The sequence below is a fragment of the Ptychodera flava genome, chromosome 16, assembly GCF_041260155.1.
Source record: "Ptychodera flava strain L36383 chromosome 16, AS_Pfla_20210202, whole genome shotgun sequence".
Lineage (NCBI taxonomy): Eukaryota > Metazoa > Hemichordata > Enteropneusta > Ptychoderidae > Ptychodera > Ptychodera flava.
The window spans coordinates 2,481,372-2,503,278 of NC_091943.1; the positions used below are offsets into that span (position 1 = coordinate 2,481,372).

The 21,907-nt window shown below is 37.5% G+C and overlaps 1 protein-coding gene across 1 annotated transcript in view; it reads right to left on the reverse strand.

The window, feature by feature from the left end:
• The window catches only part of LOC139152517 (complement C3-like), a 47,854-nt gene that overhangs the window by 18,128 nt on the left and 7,819 nt on the right, over positions 1–21,907 (reverse strand). Inside the window, exons 3-19 of the mRNA XM_070725704.1 lie at positions 16,676–16,842; positions 15,721–15,936; positions 14,790–14,842; positions 14,200–14,349; positions 13,507–13,549; positions 13,005–13,089; positions 12,087–12,186; positions 10,885–11,115; positions 5,905–6,102; positions 5,109–5,231; positions 4,476–4,544; positions 3,857–4,048; positions 3,084–3,233; positions 2,803–2,877; positions 2,299–2,353; positions 1,937–1,996; positions 896–1,199 (exon numbers count right to left, since the gene is read on the reverse strand). Coding sequence (XP_070581805.1) covers positions 896–1,199; positions 1,937–1,996; positions 2,299–2,353; positions 2,803–2,877; positions 3,084–3,233; positions 3,857–4,048; positions 4,476–4,544; positions 5,109–5,231; positions 5,905–6,102; positions 10,885–11,115; positions 12,087–12,186; positions 13,005–13,089; positions 13,507–13,549; positions 14,200–14,349; positions 14,790–14,842; positions 15,721–15,936; positions 16,676–16,842 — 2,271 coding nt within the window. The remainder of the gene's footprint in view (positions 1–895; positions 1,200–1,936; positions 1,997–2,298; positions 2,354–2,802; positions 2,878–3,083; positions 3,234–3,856; positions 4,049–4,475; positions 4,545–5,108; positions 5,232–5,904; positions 6,103–10,884; positions 11,116–12,086; positions 12,187–13,004; positions 13,090–13,506; positions 13,550–14,199; positions 14,350–14,789; positions 14,843–15,720; positions 15,937–16,675; positions 16,843–21,907) is intronic.

Consider the following 21,907-nt stretch of genomic DNA (forward strand, 5'->3'; position numbering starts at 1 on the left):
TTTTTACCATTGAGAAAAATGTCATCGTAGATGACACAGTCCCCACTTGTTAAGGGTACTTTGATTACAAGTCCTCAGAGAGGATAGAGTCCTCTTCATGAATTTGGTCTGAGTCCTTTACTAAGTTTGAATAAAATCGTGTGAATGACATCGGTTGAGACTAGTTTTGGCTAAGGACATGAAAAAATTGTAACAAAATGGCTGCCATGCAGCCATATTGGATCATATCATGAAACAAATTGACTTACATATGTATGACATAGGTTAATGTCCTTGTACCAACTTTGAATAAAATCGGTTGAGATATGCCCGAGTTATGGCTCTGTACATGAAAAAATCATAACAAAATGGCCACACGGCAGCCATATTGGATCGTATCACAAAACAAATTGACGTGCATATCTATGACATTGGTCAATGTCCTTGTACCAACTTTGAATAAAAATCAGTTGAGATATGCCTGAGTTATGGCTCTGTACATGAAAAAATCGTAATAAAATGGCCGCCTGGCGGCCATATTGGATCGTATCACGAAACAAATCGACGTGCATATGTATGACATAGGTCAATGTCCTTGTACCAAATTTGAATAAAATCGGTTTCGATATGCCTGAGTAATGGCTCTGTACATGAAAAAATCGTAATAAAATGGCCGCCTGGCGGCCATATTGGATCGTATCAAAAAACAAATCGACGTGCATATGTATGACATATGAAGTAATCTATGTACCAAGTTTGAATGAAATCGCTCGAGGCGTATCTGAGATATCTGCGTGAACGGACTGACGGACGGCACAGACGGACGCACGCACACACGCACGGACATGACCAAACCTATAAGTCCCCCCGGACGTGTCGTCGGTGGGGACTAAAAATGTCATGGAGTTTCACTTACTCCACCACATGATCCTCGAATATCCATGTCTCTGGAAAGTCAGATCGGACTTGTATATCAGACTCGTCTTCAAAAATGTTGTCTGGATTGGTCCACTCATCCTCAAAACCACCAATACGGCCAATTCTGTCAGGTTCAAAAGTTTCTTTGCAGCAACGAAGGAATGCTGCAATCCTGTCGTCTTCCTCGGAGGTCTGTAGTTGATCCATGATTCTCCTAGCTCTGTTGTCACAGTTTGTCTGATCTGGGTCAGGCTCCTGACCACGAATGCAGTAATCTCTCTCTTCTCCTTCGTAACTGTTAGCTGGAAAACAATATCAGTCACATTAAAAACATTCAGGCCAAATTTTTGGAGGTGATTACATTGTTCTCCTAAGTTCTTTGTTGGATTTCAAAATCACTAATTAAAATCACCATCTTCTCCCGTAAAAAAAATATTCCATACAGTAATTACAACTGTCAACAAACTGGGCCTTAAAAAGAGGAACAAACCAGTAACACTGATTTTAAACATTTCTGATACATAATAATAATCTAATAAAACTGAGTACACTATGTTTTGGATAACTTGTTGATATATTACGGTGGAATATTGTACCTCAGGGGCAGATATTCATATTGTCAAATTTTTACAATGCTTTCCTGGACTACCACTTTTGTGGGGTCAATTTAAAGTGCTTAGTAGTGTTTTCACAATCTTAGATTTTTGAGAAAGAAACTCAAGTTTTTCCACGAAGAAGATGGCGACCCCAATTTTATTCTTGATTTTGAGTGGGAAGTATTATAATAATAATAAGTTTTAAGGTCTTCCAGTTTTGAGGAACATACTACATTGAGTGAATTTGGAAACTGTTGCTGAAGCAACAAGTCTACTTTCTTTGATTCTGTGCCTCTTTTTCACCTCACTGAAGTATGCAGATGCAGCTTTAAGTGACTGACGATCCTAACATAAGAAATTGTGTGTATACTGTACACTATATATGCATCAAGAGAAATGATGAATGTCAGAGCTATTTTGTAAAGACATTGTATATGTACGTACCAAGTCACTGAGATCCCTACGCCTCCTCCGAGCAGCAGCGGCAGCAATACAACCATATGCTATGTACAAATTATAAGAAACCAAGGGACTATATTAGACATGTTCTATGTATCAAAAAATCTGCATGCAACATTGTTACCATGGAAACTATGTAAAATTAAAGAATGGCTGGGATTTTAAGACCCACTGAACAATGTTGAAAATGATCCTGGTACAGTGCATACAATCACCCACTGTTGAGCATGATATGAAAGTGTTGATAATGTTGAACAAAGTCAGTTCATATATATTACAGAACATGGAGGTTAAAATTAATTTATTTAAAAACAACCGGAATATTGACTTCAAAGATAACTGTTACCTTCTCTCTTTTCCATGTCTATGCCAGCATTGGTCAACACCATAATACCTGAGTCCTGATGACGAAAAGAGCAATGACTTGATGTTATTGAGTCAGAGGTACAGAAAGTAAGTCACTTTTAAAGTGGCGATGTTGAGTCTTGGAGTATCACATTTGTTTGATTTGTATTATTTTAGAGGTACAGGAAAGTAATGCTACGCAACACAGTTAAATTCTGCAGAAAGATGTGGTTGACAAGTGTTGCCCTCTGCTCTGTGTACAGATAAGATGTCTGACAGAAGTACTGCGACGCTATTTTTGATATGCACCAAAGAAATACACCACAACATTGATGAGCTACTGATGGCGGCTCTCACAAACTGCAGAACTTGGCATCTAGTACAGTCCACTTTCAGTTTATACTAAACACTCACTGTGTGATACATGGATGTTACTTGAATTCAAAGTTGATTTAAAGAGTCGCACAAAATTTGCTCACGATGGTGGAAAATTGAGAAAACCAACCTCAAAAACTTGCTTGCTGTCTTGGCCACCACCTGGTCCACAACCGAGATCAAACTTATCCATGGATTGGAACATCTGAAAAATTGAATAGGATAGCATGTCAATGATACATTTCATATGGGTACGTTCATTCTGTGACTATAATTGTGAAATTTAACAAAAGTACAATTTCAGAAATGATGGCTTCAAGTTTTTATGTTAATGCCCAGTCAAATGAATTTTCTGTCACAGGCAAGCATCAAAAATGGTAGCATTGAGAAGAATCTGTTAACCATGCTCACCTTTTGGCGTGTCAACCTGTTTGCATTGTTCAACAGGTACACTGCCTTGTCTACAGCCAGCAAGCCAACCAGAGTGTGTGGGTCTGCGTCGACCGTGATCTTTGCTTCGTCACCAGGTTTTCTCTGGGCATGATTGGCGGTGACCACCATCTGCAAAGTAGCACAAAAATAGGAATTTCAGGATGTGATCTGAGTATCAACATACTTGAGAAAAGAACTGGCATTATAGAATAATTGCTAAAAGTATGATTGAGAGAGTTGCAAATACCACTGTAATTTATTGGCATTTCTCGCTAATGCAAAGAGCTTCTTCTTGTGCTGGGGGGGGGGGGGGGGGGGGGGGGGCAAACTAAAGAATATTGAAATGCATTTGGGTTAAAAGTTAACTCATGACAGCAAAAATATTATTGGATTCATGGCAGGAAGTTCTGTTTGTTATTAACACTAGAGAAACTCATGCATCTCTTAATCTTATCAGGAATTTTTGGTGTGAATTCCTTGTATAAACTTAAACTTACTTCCACATAAATTATCTTAACTGTTTTACCTTTAAAAATCTCATATTTAAAAAAAGATCAACCGCCTGAGACTTTTTTAACTCACTTATATTGCAAAATTGTATTTCAGGGAATGAAAATTATCTGGTGAAAGCATATGGAAAGTGGATACTTCACATGGGCAAGTCTTTTTGGACAAAGCAGCTGCAACTATACTTGCATGATGTGTATCTACAGTTATATGTACATAATTCAGCTCAGTTGTTTCTCACTCACTCTATTTTCACAGACATCTTCAATGTCCAGCCAGAGGGCATCAGCCACGACTTCATTCTGTCGGTTTATGTAATACACTATCAGCCTTGATGATGGTGACATTTCAGACGTCACACGGAACGACAGCGTGGAGATAACTCCAGCCTCCTTGACAACGGTCGCCTGGTGGGTTATCTTTCCGCGAGTTACAACCTATTTCATTGAAAAGAGAGAAGAAAAATTAAGGCTAGAAAACAATTGAAAAGAAATCGGAATGTATAATCCTTTACCTATTTTCTATGATATACATGTTAGGTAATTTGACTCGTTTGGATAACTCATGGCAAAGAATTATTGGTACGTTTGGAATATCTGAACATCAAGATAATGAACAAGTGACCATTTGTGAGCCATATTGGAACTCATTTCAAACCAAATCAATTACATTGTAGACGCTACATGTACACATATCATGCTGGCCTTCTATAGCATATGGTTTAATTGGTGAAAGAAATGGAAAGGGTACAATGTGATAATTGTGGTGAAACTCTCTCTTGCCAACTTTGCGATAAATCAGTTCATCTGGACATGACATTTGTAGGTGCTGAATTGTCATTTTAACGCAAGTGCAAATCATTACCATGTAATTAATTCTGGAAACATCTTCTGCCTTGGTGACCACTGCATTTGCAACCAAATTCTCACCAACCTAATGGAAAATGACAAACACGGCATATTGCAGAACACACATAGCTACAATGCTCAAAGATTTAAAGATGTAATCATAAACAGACACTTTCTGGAAATAAATGGACACATTCAACACATTTACGTGAGTGGGCAAAAAAGGACAATAAACAAAATACAAAATAGGTGCCAAGTGTTTAATGGTCACTTTCCAGATGCTAACTTCAGAAGTAGGTGGGAAAATTGAAATAGGTAATTGTGGATAGCCTTGGCTGTTCCATTGTGCAGTGACAAAAATCATAGCTATGGGTTCTCACTGTTGGCTCTGTTGGATGTGAAAGGCTTCAATATTGCTAGTACTATTGAAATGTTTTCCTGACCAAAGACAACAGCCAGTCAAAGAAACTGTGCCATTATTTCTTGAGACTGGAGCGCATGAGCAATGACTTGCACAGATACCAGTGCGCCAATTTGTAAATCTGATACCAAAATTGCTTAATGTGGGATTGTACTTTAGTGCACAGATGCATACACAACCCTGATAAATATTTGTGGATACACTGTTCCAACAATTGATACAACTTACAAAGATCTCTTGAGCTTCTAAATTAATGAGAAGATAGCTGTTGCTCGCGGACTGATAAGGCTGGCCAATAAAAACAGCTTCGGCATTCTGCTCTGGCAGAATTGTCTCATCCCCGGTCTTTGCCTGATGTAGAAAAAAACACAATAACAATAAGCAGGCACTCGTTGAGGGCGCTGTACCTTCAACTTTCTAGTCTCTTTTGAGATCCATTATCACAAATAATTTTTGAATAATTCAGTGAAGTATTTTGACATAAATGGCCCAAGAACAATACCAATTGATGCAATAGGAAAGCTGGTTTGATGCTTTCAACAAACATCATGTCGTATGTCCATTCAAAGTTTGTTTACTGGCCAGTTTTTTTGTTTCATGCAACATACAAATTATACAGCATTCCTGTTACAGCATTTTGCTTTGATTCATAACACTAGGAACAAAAGCTGCGATAATTCAAACCCTGTAATATAACAGAGAGAGTATTACAGTAGTATTTTTATCTCTGTTACCTTGTTGATGAAACTAGAATTAAAAGTGTGTGTGAAGTACAAGATGTGGTGGGATCACTGAGTTTAACCGAGGTATGAAAGATTCCTGTAAGGTCTGGTCACTTTGAAAGATGTGCCAAAAAGTCGCTGTAAGGACATACCAATCTAGGCTTTAGCTTGGTCATTCTTCTTCTATTGGAAGTTGTTCAGGGAAATGAAGATATTCAACTTTCAGGCCATGTAAGACTGTTTAGTGTCATGGCAAATGTATTGGCATTTCTAGCACACTGGTATGACAGAATAACACTCACCGTAACTCTGATGCTTTGAGCATCTCTAGGAATGTCTAAAGCAAAGCTGGTCTCACCATCAGAATTGCTGATGTCATTGTCATTGTTGTTTTGACCTCCGGCGAGAAGGTCGATTTCTCCCCCAGGGGTAATGGCTCTTGTGTTGATGACCACGGGGATGCCACGGACAGGTTTGTTATTTGCATACAATACATCAATCTGCAAGTAATGGGCATTTGAAAAAAGTCAATTTTGAATCACTTTCTATTGCTGATGCTTGACGATTTCATCATCATTTGGTGCCATAACTGATGAATATTCATGAAGGTAGATGACAAACACATGGGGAAAAAATGCGACACAGTACACTTCACCAAACGTCACTTGAGAGGCAATCCATGCTATTCGAAATACGGTAGAATATGTGCCTCAGAAACATATATTCTGACTCAAAATTTTTATATAACTTTTCTTGTGTACGGCTTGTGTGGGCTAATAGCTTGTGGAGCAAGTGAAGTTTTCAACGTCTTATTGTTTGTGGAAATAGAAACTTAAACTTTCCCATAGAGAGAGTTCACAAAAGGATGGCAGCCATTTTAAATGTCATATGTTATTGGTAAATGTTAAGTAATTTGTCTCCCTCATACAAAAATTTATGTGGTGACCCGTAATTTTTTTGCTAGTACCAAAGTTTGCATGATGACCCATACTTGTTACAGTTCACTTTTTCAAAAATTGAAATTTTTTTCTTTTCCCCATGGAGGTACCCTTGCCAAAGATATCATCTTGTGCCATGCTTGTACAACTTTGCGACAACCTTCACACAAGTTTTAAAGGCAAGACCTTAACTTGTTTCAAGGTTTGACAAGGTTGTAAGACATCACAGTGAAAACTTACAATCTTGTACCACGCTTGTGATAATTAAATTGCAAGGTTTGTAACTTCAAGTGTGTCACAAGCACTTCACAAGCACTTCAGTCAAGCCAGGTTATTGCTGCAAATATGCAGCAACTCATGATTGACAGATTGCCCACTATTTCATTACCAGGGAGTATAGTGTGTACCATTGCACTTCGTGACCTGTCATATGCAAGCAACACAAAATTGATTTTTCATTTGTATTTGATATTCATTTATTTTCGTAACAGACAATCCTCTTGTTAAAATAATAATAACTGGTATATAATTGACACTTCAGTTAAGCTGGCATAACTCGGCAACATTGCATGGATATAAGAGCGCATCTATAGTATACCGTAGTGACATTAATAATAGTGCCCTTTGACAATCCGATTGGGTAAATCATGCTTGGATCGACAACTGAATTTTTTGGAAAAAAAAATTTTAAAACAGGGACTTGTCTGTCTTGCAAGTTACACCTTGTATGTTCTACGAATGATACCAAAATGCAAGCAGTTTCGAACGAAATGTGCGTCTGTTATCTATTTTTTACATCCATGATGGGACACACACTGTGGATAGAGGGACTGAATGTACGTACCATGCATGGCATAGGCCTACTATGATGTGATATTTAGCTAGCTTCGAGCACAGCCACTACTCTGCTTGGAGGGAGTAGCGGGTCCTTGCTTATACCAAACATTGAATGCATTGACATTTACTTGTCTGTTTCTAATAATGAAAAGTTCTCATTAGTCGATATTTTTAAGGTACAGATTTGCAGTATACAAAAGTTTACGACGTGTCCGTACAGACCATAACCATGGATGTAAAAAATAGATTTTTACATCCATGGTCCCATCGATGTCGCTAACAAAATCTCGCCTTCTGATGACATGAATTGAGGTAAAAGGCTTTTGTCCATGTGTTCAGCGTTAGAATTATATTGCCGAGCACAAATTTGAGGTTTAGGATTACACTCCATCCCGAGCCGCTGTACACAAATCAAATGCGCTACTTGCAACGTCAAACACGTCCTGTGTATCCAGCGACGAGGAGCCCAGCCGACATGTTTACACTCTGAGGTCACGGTTCATTAAGTTCAGTTCGCGTATTGATATTGATTCTTCATGCTGAAAGAATTTGTACTCTCTTTTTAGTCTTTCTGTGGTAAAAATAACTATTTTCATTAAACTAATAAATTAAATGCTATATTAAGTATGATATATAACGGATTGGTGCAGATGTAGAGTCAATTCCAGCGTTTAAAATCGGAACTACATTATCAATCGCGTAATGATATATAGATATCACTTCCGTTAACGTCATCAGGCTTGATCGGCGCGAAGTTAGATTTTGGTACCATCGGCTGTGTACTTGTGATCAGGGAGCTATCTAGTGGACAATTTCGTGATCTTTCTATGGAATCGCCAGCCAAATGATATCACAGTGCTGGAAAAACGTGTATACAGTACCAGGGACAGACGGAGTTCTAATTTTGTGAACACGAAAAGCAGTAAAGATGCTGACTATATTTGTATGTACAGCCACGGTCGTCGTGGAGGGACCGTCGACCGTGACGGGAGACCTGCAACCGAAAATCTTCCAGCGTCTGCGAGCCGTTCACAAATGTAAGTCAATGTACCGTCCGTCTGTACATCGCTATTATGTTCTGTAATCCTTGCATTCCTATGTTTACCTACAGATAAATTTTCGTTGAGAACTGATTCATACTGAATTCACTGTCGTTTCACAACAGTTACAGTAACCATGGAAGTGGTACTACCTCCATGCAGTAACTAAGTGCCGAGATTTTTGCAGATTGTCGCCGTCGTGTATGTAAACAACATACGGCGAGTTGTCCGTTGTCGGACATTAAATCATTAAACGATCGTGAATATTTATGCATTTTTCTGCATCAATTTTTCAACTTGACTCTGTCTCATTTTCAAATAATTATTGATTTCTTTCATGAAATTTACAATGTTTGGTCAAACGGTAAAAGACTTACACTCTTCCCTGAACGATTTGTATTTTTCAGAATGCATTGCTGGTTCTCTAATTAAAGCCTAAAAGGGACAAGAAATTCAGAGAACAGAAAGCCAAATCGCAGCCTTTGACAGTAATGTAAATATAATGAAACTTCTCAAGCCAAAAGAAAATATCTTGAAGACACTTATGTGGCATGAAATGAACATGGCATATAAAAAAGTACCACAATTTGAATTTAACCTTTTTATTTCTCTGTTGTCTTTTTATTAAATAATAACTATTTGCGCTGACCATTGTTTCTCGTGAAACTGATATTTCAGAGCTTAGTTTGATAAAACACATCTTGTGCTGTCCACAGTCTGTCTTAAGATTTGTCAGGTTTTCATTGGCCATGTCTACAAGTGATTTTACAACTGTGTGTACACATCTGAGCTGAACTTATTATATTTTTGCAGAAGATAAAAATTTTGAAACTTGTGGTACAATACAAGAAATTTTGCTGCCTCTTAATTGTGTCGCTTCTTTGGTTTTCAATATGTATTCAGTTTTCTTACTATTACTGATCCAGAGCTGACTGTTGTGGAATTATACCAACTTTTGAAGGCAATTTTGCATGTGTAATTTGCAGCAAATTTGCAGTAACATGGAAAATAATGTGCTGTATGGAGTTTGCGGCTAATTTTCAGTAACATTAAAATTAATTTGGCGGAAGTTGCTGCAAGGATTGTGCCGCAAATTTGCTGCAAAGAATTTGCAGCAACATTGCAGCAGGGAGTTTGCTGCATATTTGCAGCAAGTTCACAAGAAACCTAAATTGCATCTGAAAAATGAATCGCCGGCTTATTTGCAGAAAAAAGTTTGCTGCAAATTTACTGCAAAGCTTGCGGCAAATTTGCAGTAATAGTTTGAAAGAGGCCTAAAATTTTGGTAAGGTAATTGAAATTGAGATCTGTTGATGTAAGAGGTAAGTTTTAAGTCCAACGATGTACTTTGGATTTTGGGTAGGGTAGTTCAAATAGAGGTTTGGTGATGAGAGCCATATTCCAGCCATAATTGAGGACATACTTTGTGTACACATACTCTCTAGCATGTTGTTGTCTCATTCTTGATTGCCAAACCTGCACTCTTAACACATACAATATTGGTTCTTTTAATAAATAATGAAGTCACTGTGTTATCAAATCAGTCAAATCTGTTTAATATCCCGCAAATGTGGCACTGAGTGCCTGTGGCATGATGACCCCAACTGGGCTCAATATAGTTGCCTATGGCAACGGTCAGCAATAATGCTGGCAATGAAGCAAAGGCTTATGGGTAATATACAACCTTGATACAACCTTCGATAGATGAATATACCAGCAGACACACATAGTGTTCCACAACCTTGTTAAAAGCTTGTAATTCTCAACCTTCCACTTTCCTGAACCTTTTGAATTGTTACAAGCTTGTAAGATTCAAACTTGTCCCACGCTTTTGTAAGTTTCATGTCAAGCGTGTTGACAAGCTTGTTAACACGGATGTGACAAGGTGGAGAGTCATATGGTCTGTACACTTGTCACAAAGTTGAAAACATAACTTGTCTAAAGTTTGTTACAAGCAGGTAACTTTCGTAAGGGAACGCACGGATGGTAGCCATTTTGAATTCAAAATATCTGACCACAGTGTATATGTGGTAATTTGTTTCTCTAGCATCAAACTTTGCACGATGACCCCTGATTTGTATTCTTGATTTGGTATGACAATGGTTAAAAGTTTCATTGAGGAAAGTCTGAGCAAAAGTTTAAGTCTCTCACTTCCGAGGTGCGTACTTCCTTTACTAAAAGCACAATCTTATACAAATAGATCCAAGCAATAAACAAATTAAAATTATGTGCTAATATGTAGTTAGAATATTCACTGGTCCCTGGCTAAAAACAATGGAATTTGTAACAATTATTTAATAGTTAGAATATTCACTGGTCCCTGGCTAAAAACAATGGAATTTGTGACAATTATTTATGCCATATTCATTGAGACAGATATACCTGGCTTGTTGCACAGCTACAGGTCCTGTAGCACTATTTTCAGGAAAAATTTTCAGGAAAACATGAAACTTCTCTAACAACCCACCTTCATTCTGTATGGCAAGCCTGGCTTAAAGTTCTTCACTGTTTTGTCGAATCGGAACTTGTATGGTGATTTGGCAAAGACTGGAGAGTTATCCGTCATATTTTCCATGAGTCCGGTGGCATCCTCTGTAATGGATGCTTCAATATACAGGCGTTTGCCTTCATTGTCTTCAAACCAATTGTCTCCAAGGTCAGCTGTGTCAAAATCAAAGAAGCCATGGCCTTCACGAACCTAAAAGGATTCACACACATATTATTTATGGCATTTGATGAATCTGCAGGCAATACAGTGTGTGTAACATTTTGCCCTACATTTATCTCCTGAAATTAATATGCTGTGAAATTTTCTTGGCAAAATCTGATTGCCTCTTTAAAACTGCCATTTAAGATGTGATGCAAGATGATATTTACCCCTTTGAGTGTCAGAGTCAATTTTTGTCACCCTTATAAAATATACCTCAGTCAATTTTTGTAACCAAAATTTTGATAAAAAACTGTGGCCTATGAAATGTGTTCATTTGGTTTACAATTATCAGAAAAATTACACAAAAGTTCATAAAAATTAGTAAAATGTTGCACTAAAATTTTGGTGGGAAAAAATACAGCACTCAAAGGGCTAAACAAATGGGCAAGCAGAAATGAGAAGAGAAGATTAGAAAGCCAACTTTTGTCAAAAGTTGGGCTGAGCGGTGTCTGAAAACTCCATAAACTCTGGAGCAGACAAGAAATCATTTTCACCACTATAGAAAACAATCAGCTGGAAATCTGAGAACGAAGCTGCCCCACCATGGCCAATTACATGAACAGGTAAAACTGGCCAGTGTCGATGACTTGGCTCTACATTAAAATCAGGAAATTCAACCTGTTTGACCTAATTTCCCAGTACACAGGTCTAAGTCACCATTGATACCGATAGGTTTTGGTCAAACCATAGTGGTCAAAGGGTTAAACATTCAAAGCAAGAATACTGTCACAGAAAACAGAGCACATGAGCATAAAATTGATGAATTTTGGTTTGATTGAGCACTGAAACAATCATGCTTAGCTTCAACAGCAGTAATACAAACATCCATATTTTACTTTAACCATTCAAAATTATAATAAATGTTAAGATTTTGAATCGGCAAGATATTCTCAAACAGCAAAGTGGATTTTTTCCTCCTACCGGTGAAGTCCCTCACAATATATATTTACTCAACTCACCCCTGAAGAAAGTTCTCTGACTATCCTCACAGTATGTGGTCCATCCTGCACTCCAAATCTCATGTACAGAGAACCAGTTACTGGCTTCCCATAAACATACCTGTCAAATGAAGATGGCAAATTGAATAATTCACCCCTCCCTTAACAATGTCAAACTGCTCAAAATGAACAACTTAGAGGATGAAAATAAGCCTTATGCATCATGGACATTTTTTACCACCCAACTTTGGCACGGTCAGGAATATTGTATATTTTCCATCTTATTTACCCTGAGTTTTCACTTTTTGTAATAGCCTTTCCCTGGTATGTGGGATTGTTTACATATTCTGTACTTTTCAAGGTCACTGCTTTATAAGAATTGATCACAGGTGATGGAGAAGTAAATATGGTATAATTATTTTACAGTATCAATACAATTGTATGAAATCAACAATAAAGAATTACTTCAAATGAATTTCATGCCACTTGAAGGGTCAGTACTCCTGATAATCACTTTTGATTTGTTTTTCACTGTTTTTGTTTTTAATGGTAACCACAATTTCTTGCTCTGCTCCCCAAACCATGTTGAGATGCACAGTATTCAGCTTGTCAACTCAGCCTGTACATGTGTAAATTGCACTGTTATTGTTGACACGTAAATTCTGGTCAGGACTAGAATTCAAATGTAAGCTATAAACAGTGCATTTTACACAAATAGATGCTGAGTTCACAGGTAAAATACTGGGTTTCTCAACAGAAGAAGTAGAACAAGAACTTGCAATTGATACACAAAAATCCTCTAAAGTTCCAGCTGCTGGCCTTTGAACCTGTTCACCCCTATTCCTAGTAAACAGGTCCAAAATCACCAGCAATAATAATGGGTTTGGGCCAATCCAACCATAGCAATGGAGGGGTTAATAAGTTTAGTGTTCCACCTACATTGCTTCAACACTGCCTTCAACTCGCTGAGCTTGTGGTAATATATACTGAGGGGCATGAATCTTTATTGAGTAAGTTGGCAACACTGGAACGATAAAAATAAACATATATACACAATTAATATACCTAAATTAAATAATAAAGACCAAAGAATTCCAAAACATAGATATCAAAGTGTTTTTTTCTATTTGGTAGCTTTGCCCTTTAGAAAAAATGATAGCACTTAATGGGACCCTTTTATTACATTTATTCTATGACATAGAGACATGCCCACCGTTTCCTACACATATTCTGGTATCATGTCATGACAGACTGTTATATCAGTACTGACACAGCTTTTATTGCTTTAACTGCAGTAATCATGAAAACCTTTTGGATGATAAGTTGTAGAAGAGTATTGCCATAAATGGTGGTAAGTCAATGGAGCTGTGAAGAGAAATTTAAAAACTTACTTGACCAAAGAAAAAAAAAGGCAAAGAAAATCGGTAAGGTATGAACATACCATATTCTCTGACTTCAAACTGAACAGATGCATTCAGCGCATACTGTGGAAAGAAACAAAAGACAGTTGCAGTGAGCCTCAAATATTTGTTGTATTTTGCCGCATTCTGTCTGTGAAATCACATTTGGGCAAAAGTCAGTTATCAGTATTTACTTCACACATCAAGTGTTGCAGGCCATTCAGACTAGAAGATTTGTCATACATGTATGAGCTACTGGGCTCCACATCACTTGTTTTCTCTTTAAAAGGGACTGACCCAAGTGACGGATCTTCAAGTCAGTCAACAGACAGAGTTCCTCAAAGTTCAATGCAATGGCAGGGTTTATCAAACTACAAAAAATACCTGATAATTCTCCTTCTGTGTAAACATTCTAGAAGCTAGGAAAATTTTATAATGAATTTGTATACATATTCTTCCACTATTCAAAGAGCAATCTCAATTAATCCACAGGTTATTTTGATTGCCTACTCTTAAAAATTGCAACACAAAATTACTCATTCGTAATTGCTACATCAACAATGGCAAAGCTTTCTCAACCAATTTTTCTCATACTGTACATACAGCAATATGAGGTACATGTACACATCGAACTCTAATTAGTGTACAATCAAAAAGAAATTGTGTAAAGATCTCACGTGTTGGCTTCCAAAAACAGAGATCTTTTCACAGAGAGAAGTATACTGTATATTTACCTCAGCTCCAAAGAACACATTCACAGTCCAATTTCCGAACAACGGATACAGTGGGAACAGAAAAGTTTCGACAATCATTCCGGTATCTGTTTGAAGTTCATTTCGCCTTTCGACAATGGTGCCTTGCGGGTTCAGGATTTCAAGACGGACCTAAGAAAGTGTATGAACATGAGCAAACAGAGGTGTCAATACATATTCAAAAAGGATTAGATGGTTTAGGTACTGATTTCTCAAATTTGAAAATGTAAACACCACTGAAAACAATGGGCTTGGACTAAATCATGGTTGTAAAGAGGTTAAGCCACCTGTAAAGTTTATGAAAGAGGTTCATGAGATGGGCTCAGACTCACTCCAATAGTTTCCGAGGAACTGTTATACTTTAGAGCAAAACAAATGGTCAATTTCGCAATGTGCGTGGGATGCTATAGACCATCAGACATATGCATATCAGTCATGAAATAAGTTGTCATGGTATTATGCAGACACAATGTTTGACACATAAATGTAAAAGTGGCAGAAAATTGCAAAACAACATACCGGAAGTATCAAGAGCTACATGTATAAGAATCACACTACATGCATGTACTTACTGGGTCTTCACTGGGTCTCATGTTACTGTTCAGAGGCAAAACCCTCATTTTCACTGAAAAAGAGAGAAAAAAGTAATAAGGGATACTTATTTCAAATGGAAAGGAAACTAGAATATGATCCTGCACATCACATCATGGTCCTGGAAATCTTTCCTTGAGTCCCACTGAGAAAATTACACAAGATAATGCATGAGCTATAATGACCAACTTGTACAGTATGTCATAATTTCACCATTTCAACACTTTTTGCCTCAATCAATTGGCTTTCATTGGTTGTGGTCCTATTAATTGGGCACCTTTTCGTCTGCTTATTTATTGTCTGCTTATTTACAAACAAATATTAAACCCAAAATTCTTGAAATTCAGTATTATGTCTCGATATAACAGTCAGCAATTGAAGTGACGCCTGCCATGTTTGGGTGGAGTTTCTAAGGAGCTCAAACTGCTACGCTGACCACAATTGCATTACAATTTTCTGTATAAGACAAACTAAATAGGTTTTAATACTATTCTTTTACTGATTTAGCAGGACTGCACTTGACATAAACCCAGGCAGAAAAAAGAATTCAATATCAGGTTTCAGCTGAATATAGGTACGAGGAGCCCTCTTTTAAAGAAAATATTCAATCTAAAATTTGCTGTGAAGGTTTCTTGGTAATTGGAAAAGTTATTTTAGAGATGGTTACGAGTGAGATATTCTGCTTTAGCATTCTCCATCCTAACATGCTGCAATGCTTGGGGTAATAATCGCTACCAATCAGAAAATTGGAAATGTTGGATACATTGTTAGTTTAAATCTGTCAATCAACACCTCCAATGCATTGGAATGTAAGTTTAAATACATGTAGCTTTGGGTGATACACACAGGTACGACATATACAAGAGCTAATGATGAAAACTCTAATCTAAATTGAGGGTGAATTTTTCCCACCTTCCTGTTCCGGAGTGTAGATTGGCTTGTCTGTCTGGATGAACACATAGCCACTTCTGAAGCTGACCAGGATGACCTCCTCCTTCTGAAAGGTCAACTCGGGGGAATCGGACTTGGCGACCAGATAGACGTACTTCTTGGTACCAACTTCCTCATGCGACTTCCTCTCCGGCAGGTCCTCGTAATTCATTTTCATTTTCAGACTTTGGGGTACATCTAAACACATAAAACAATCAAATAAAGTGGGGTTTAGAACTTCATTGAGGTTATGATCTGTCACATCGAGTCAGAGAGCTTATATTGCAGATAGCTCACTGGATCTACTTGTCAATTTCTTAGGAATAGAATTTATAAACCATGTATATGAAATCAACAAAACAATTTTACCACTTTACAATGTACATGGCTCCACTAATGCTATTGAGAGCAACAAGCACATACCAAAGCCTACATGTGAAAGGGCTTGTATATGCTACATTAATCGTGTTGGTTAGATTTCTAGACATAACCAAATGAAATATTATCAAATTTATTCATTACTTTCAGGAAAAAAATTTTTGTGAATAATACATTGCTGACGGAGTTACATGCAAAGCTTATTTTACAGTTCGTTTATGGCCATTTGGCATGTAGATGCTTAGAAATATTTATCATTACGCTAATCTGGAAAGATTGTCACTTTCTTGATTATGACTGCATTTTAATTATAAATTGAACATGATGTTGAATAGATGTATCCGTAATTGGGAAACTATTGAACAGATATTTCCACTCATTCTGATTCAACCCACATTGCCATGTCCATTTTATTCAAAGCTAACAGTGTTAATGGAAAATCAGGCTTGAATAGAGGAAGCTTCATTGGTCCTTAGATGTATGAGAGGGCGCCCTCTCAAGACCTTTCAGAATTGGCCATTGCACACAATTTCTGATAGAAGTAACTGTTTTTGCGTACCTTTCACAAATTCACCCTGTACTTCAGCAAAAGTCTTCTGTCTGTTGGGATAGTCTTGAAGGTACAACCTCACGGTTACTGGGTTGTTGACATTGAAGATAGTAACAGACACTGTCTCGTCCACACCGAGACGGAAGACATTCGGCGCAGAGATGAAATAAGTTGCTCTGAAAAATTGAAGGAAACAGAGAAAGGCGTGCATGAATATGCAAAAGTTGGCTCTTTAAAAAATCGACCTACACTGTAGTGAACGTGAAGGGATGTTGTGAAATTCTTTATCAGCATACATGTAATAGGTGTAACATAGTTGGGTCCATTGGGCAATTGTGGATACCCTGTCATCCTAATTTCCTTGAAAAGACAATTTACAGATTTCAACAGACCACAAGACTTACAAAGGGTTTGGTACCAGACTGTGCAAGGGTCAGATCCATAACATTGTACATTCTGGTGAGAAAAAGTCAATCATGACATTCACCTTGGTCTATGCACACACATTCAATGGCACTCATCCCAAATTGAAAGCATACATCTACTCCCATACATCATGCAATAATCATGCAATAATTATTTAACCAGAAAGTACTGATGGAAAAGCATGATCCAAACGATTTTAGCATATTTTACACAATAGCAGTATATTACCAATGTGATATGACAACACAATATCTAAAGACCGAACAGAGAGTTAATTCATTCACAATAAATTTCTAAGTCAAAAGTTCCTCCACATCACAGCATACACCACCCCTAAAGTACATCCCTGTACGTATCAAACCTGTCTATCTACAAAGTCTACATGATCAGCAAAGTGACCCCAGGTGTTCATCAGAAAACAGAAAGGAATTAGCTTGTCAACACATCATGAACACACATGTAGAATATGCACTGTTAATGTTTATGTTTGAATTCTACATGGACTCCAGACCAGAATTCACTTGTCCACAATGACAATGCAATTCATACATGTATTGTACAGGCTATAAGTTGACAATTAAAAACAAAAATAGTGAAAAAGCAGGAGTAACTGCAGCTACATGTATAAAAGGAATCCTCATTACATGTACAGAGGGGTGACTGCAGGACAGCTTCTCCCATAAAAAAACGTCATTTTTCTATCTACTGACTGAGTCACACAATTATCCTGCTTTTCAATTTCACATGCAAGAAAGATGAAACCTTTTCCTCACAATGATCCAGTTTGCATTTACAGGCATATGTCCTTGGTCTGATTTCCTTGCAGCGATTCATCAACCTCAGCACTTTTTATTTCCAACACAGCCAACAAACAAAAATATCATGTTACAATTTCCGCGTTCCCATGGAACATCCTGACTTCAATTGTTTCCTTGTTCCAAATTGGACGAAAACTATACCACAATGTGCAAGGACCAGAAGCAACATGTTTTTAATGTTTCCCTCTGTTGAATGCCCCCAAGTTTTTCCGAAGTCTGACATTTATACATGGCATGTACTACTGGTCTAGGTAGACTCAAGTAACTTTCAAAGCAAAGTCCTGCGTATACTGTGCAGGATCCTCAAAATTCAAATGTACAAGGCACAGCCCACAGAGGATAAGTTTCATCCAACTCCAATCAAACCTAACTGCCTCCAAAGGTCATTCATTTTGGTCAGAGTGAATAAGAAGAATCAATGTTTAATGGGTGGGATCCCCTCACACCCCTCACAATAACAATCATTACAATCACATAGGATGTACATTGCAGCTCTGGTGCCCTGTTAGAAGCCATAAATCACCGGCTATTAAGTAGTTACTTCCTGCGACATTCCTCTTTAACCACAAAGGTTGTGACCTTATAGTCACCTCATTTGAGTCTTGCTAGCTTAGAAAGAGTGGCTGTAGCGAACAATGGACAGAGAGAGAATCTGGAGGTGATATTGATCGTGATTATTGACACAGATATATATGCTCTGAAGTTTACAGGATCACCAAGTTGACTTTGTGGTTTGGTGGTGATACAGGGACCGTGCATGTACACAGTCTGAGTTGACAGTGCATGATTTACAGGGCCTGTGATTGGCTAATAAGAGTCAATGAAATTCAGGACCCTGGATTTGGTATCTGAAGCTACCCTGGTAATCTAGAAAACTAGAGACTGATAAGGGCATGGGGAATATAATGGCATCAACCAACAAGTACAATTTACAGACCTGATGATATCTTAGCAAGTACACAGTGCAGCCCAATGTTACATTTAACTGCAAATACTTGAGATGGGAGTCAAACTTCTACCTGACAACTGTAGACAATTAAAATCACCAAAGGTCTACCATATGAGAACTGGGCCAAATGTGAAATCTGAGTGGTTTTTTGATAGATAACAGACTAGCAGATTTCTCTCCAGTCTTCATTGACCAATGAGATTACCGGTATATTATTATAATGGCCTATCTTTTTCACAGCAAAAGCTGACCCTTTAGCCCTGGCTGGACCATACAAGCATCAAATTCTGTGAAATTGAAATCCTATCCCTCATGACATCCGGGATCAACATATTATGACCACTGCTAAATTTTCATTTTCCAAAAACTGTGCCACAGATACCCTCAAACAGGCTTCAAGAGAAAACCACAGCATGAACTTTCAGAGTGTGAAGGTTGTTACCATGCTGTGTGATACTTTTGAGAATTGATTTTAAGGGAGAAAAACTGCGATGAGGTGTACAGTTAATGAAGACATCTATTCGTCCCCCTCCCTCCCCCCAAAAGACGAACCGTGACCATTGGAAATATGAAGTACTAGTTTTTGCCATTATAAAATACTAATGAGTCAAATACATTCCAAGAACTGGTAAACAGTTCATCTCAAGAAATACCAGAGATAATAGTTTTACTGTCAGTTGAAGAGCATTTCTGGAAAGATTTTTTTGACGATATACATACTTGTAGATGAAATATCCTATATAATATAACACAATACAAATAATTTCATCATTTGTGCCAATCTTCATGAGAACATTCCTTCACAGTAATCATGGTAGTACATGTACTTTTTCCAAGATGACAAAAATATACTGATGAAGTACAGTACATCAAATTTCTTAACTTCATGAATCAATATTAATGAGAACATCACCACATGACGACACAAGCACATCATGCACTTTCAAAGCCTTCAGATGAGCTACATGTATTTACGTGGCATCTCCAAAGATTTTTCAACCAAAAAAATGCAGACTGTCACACAGACCTAGATATACGATCATAGCTTGTTTCTCTTATTCACTGGAAGAATGTAGTTCCAGGGTTCAAGTATCAAATTCGCTGTGGCTGAAACTCTAACCTAAGTATACCCGGATCTGCAAATTTATGACCGGCCACTTTTCCGCTTAAATTTCCATTAATGTCATAGATGCGCTCTTTACAATGCTTCCAGTGAAATGCACAGTGTGAATTTCAATTGACAAAATGCTTGCTGTGATGTTTTCAAGAAATGACTTCATAATGGCAAGACAATACAACACACTGATATCATAAGTCTCTGAAGCCTTACTAATAAACCAAAACATGGGACAAATATTTTTTGAAATATGGATCTCATAATTTTGCCATACCATGTGCAAATCTAACACAGAACAACCCTAAGAAGTTACCACTCACTTTTCATTACAATCAGTTAAGTTTTATTGGAAAATGTTTTCACATCAAATTGATGATAACTTTCGTAGTATAAAATTGGTAATTTCATCTTTATTTTAACAAATCTGAGTAAGAAAATTCCTCAAGAAACTACACAATGAATTTCAAGTAATCACACACAATATGACATTGCTAACTACATAAAACAGACAGACAAGTCTTTCTCAACGTCTACGCTTAGAAAAAATGTTAAAAGTAAAGTAAAACTGTTTAACTAAATCCTTAGGTGACTGACAAAATTGTTCACTTTGAAGTGGCTTCATTAACATGGACAGCTATGTGGATGGGACAGAAATATATTGTTCAGTTTAGACAAGAGTATTTTACTTGTTTACAGTAAGAAGTGTACATAAAAAGCAATTGGGTGAAGAGATTTTGAAAAAGTTATATACACCAAAACATGTAAATACAGGACAATAAATCTGAAAATATATATATCCAACATTGCAGCCATCACTGAAATTTCCAAATGTCACCATGCAATGTATCAATAACCCTTCTAAAAGTATTGTACCTCCAAACTTACAGAATATTCTGAGTTTTGTTTTTTCCCATCAGCTTCACATTGTTATTAGATTTCATAGTATTTTTCAGTGCATAGGTAACTATAGTTTAATTTAAATAAAATCCTATCTTCAACCAGTGACACATCTAAACCACCAAAGGTAATGAGTTAGACTTGGTTCAAGTCGGTGAATTTCTAAAAATAAAATTGTTTGCAGTAGTTTCTCATGTGTCTCTCTTTTTTCATACAAACCTATTTGGAATTTGGCAGCCCAGGCCAGGTTTTCCTAGCGATTGAATGCGTTACCTTTGAGTCTGCGCAGTAGTTTCCGCCGGATTCCGGAAGAAACTCCCCTGTATAGTGTTGACCCCACTCATCACACTCACCTAACTCACATTGTCACATTAAAGCAGATAAGAACACAAATCATCGCGTTTACCCCACTCAAAACATTCACAAATCACAGACTTGAACCAAGTCTAGTACTGAGTATACATCAGATATGAGCCTCAGAGAGCAATATAAAATGCAGTGGTTGTGAAGGTTTTTAGAACAGACAGACAGACGAACACACAGACACACGCACACAAAAATACAATGCACCCTGACTTCTAAACATGTCAGACTGCCAGTAGGTGTTCAGTTGTATCATTCCAACATCCATGCTCATATATAGTGGACGTCCATTGCTCTGTACAGAGAACCTGGAGCTGTAAGGGGCTCAGATCACACTGGTAAACATTTGGATGTTTAGTTTGGTTGTTTATCACCAATTATTTGACAGCACTAATACTATATATAGTGTTACGTGCAGAGAAAACGAACAAAAGGGTGAACTCAGCAGTTAACGTTTAAACAAAATTTATTACGAAAATAAAACTAATTGCTAAGTCAGGGATAGAGTACAAGCTTTAAAAGTGTACAGACTACTTATCTCAGCTGGGACGGCAAAGCTCCAGTCTCAGAGTTGTAACAGTCAGTCGGATGAATGAACAGTCCTTTGGCTTGCAGGCTTGAAGCTGCACAAAGTCCACAGTATAAATCCAGCGTTGACAGTGAAGGTCTTG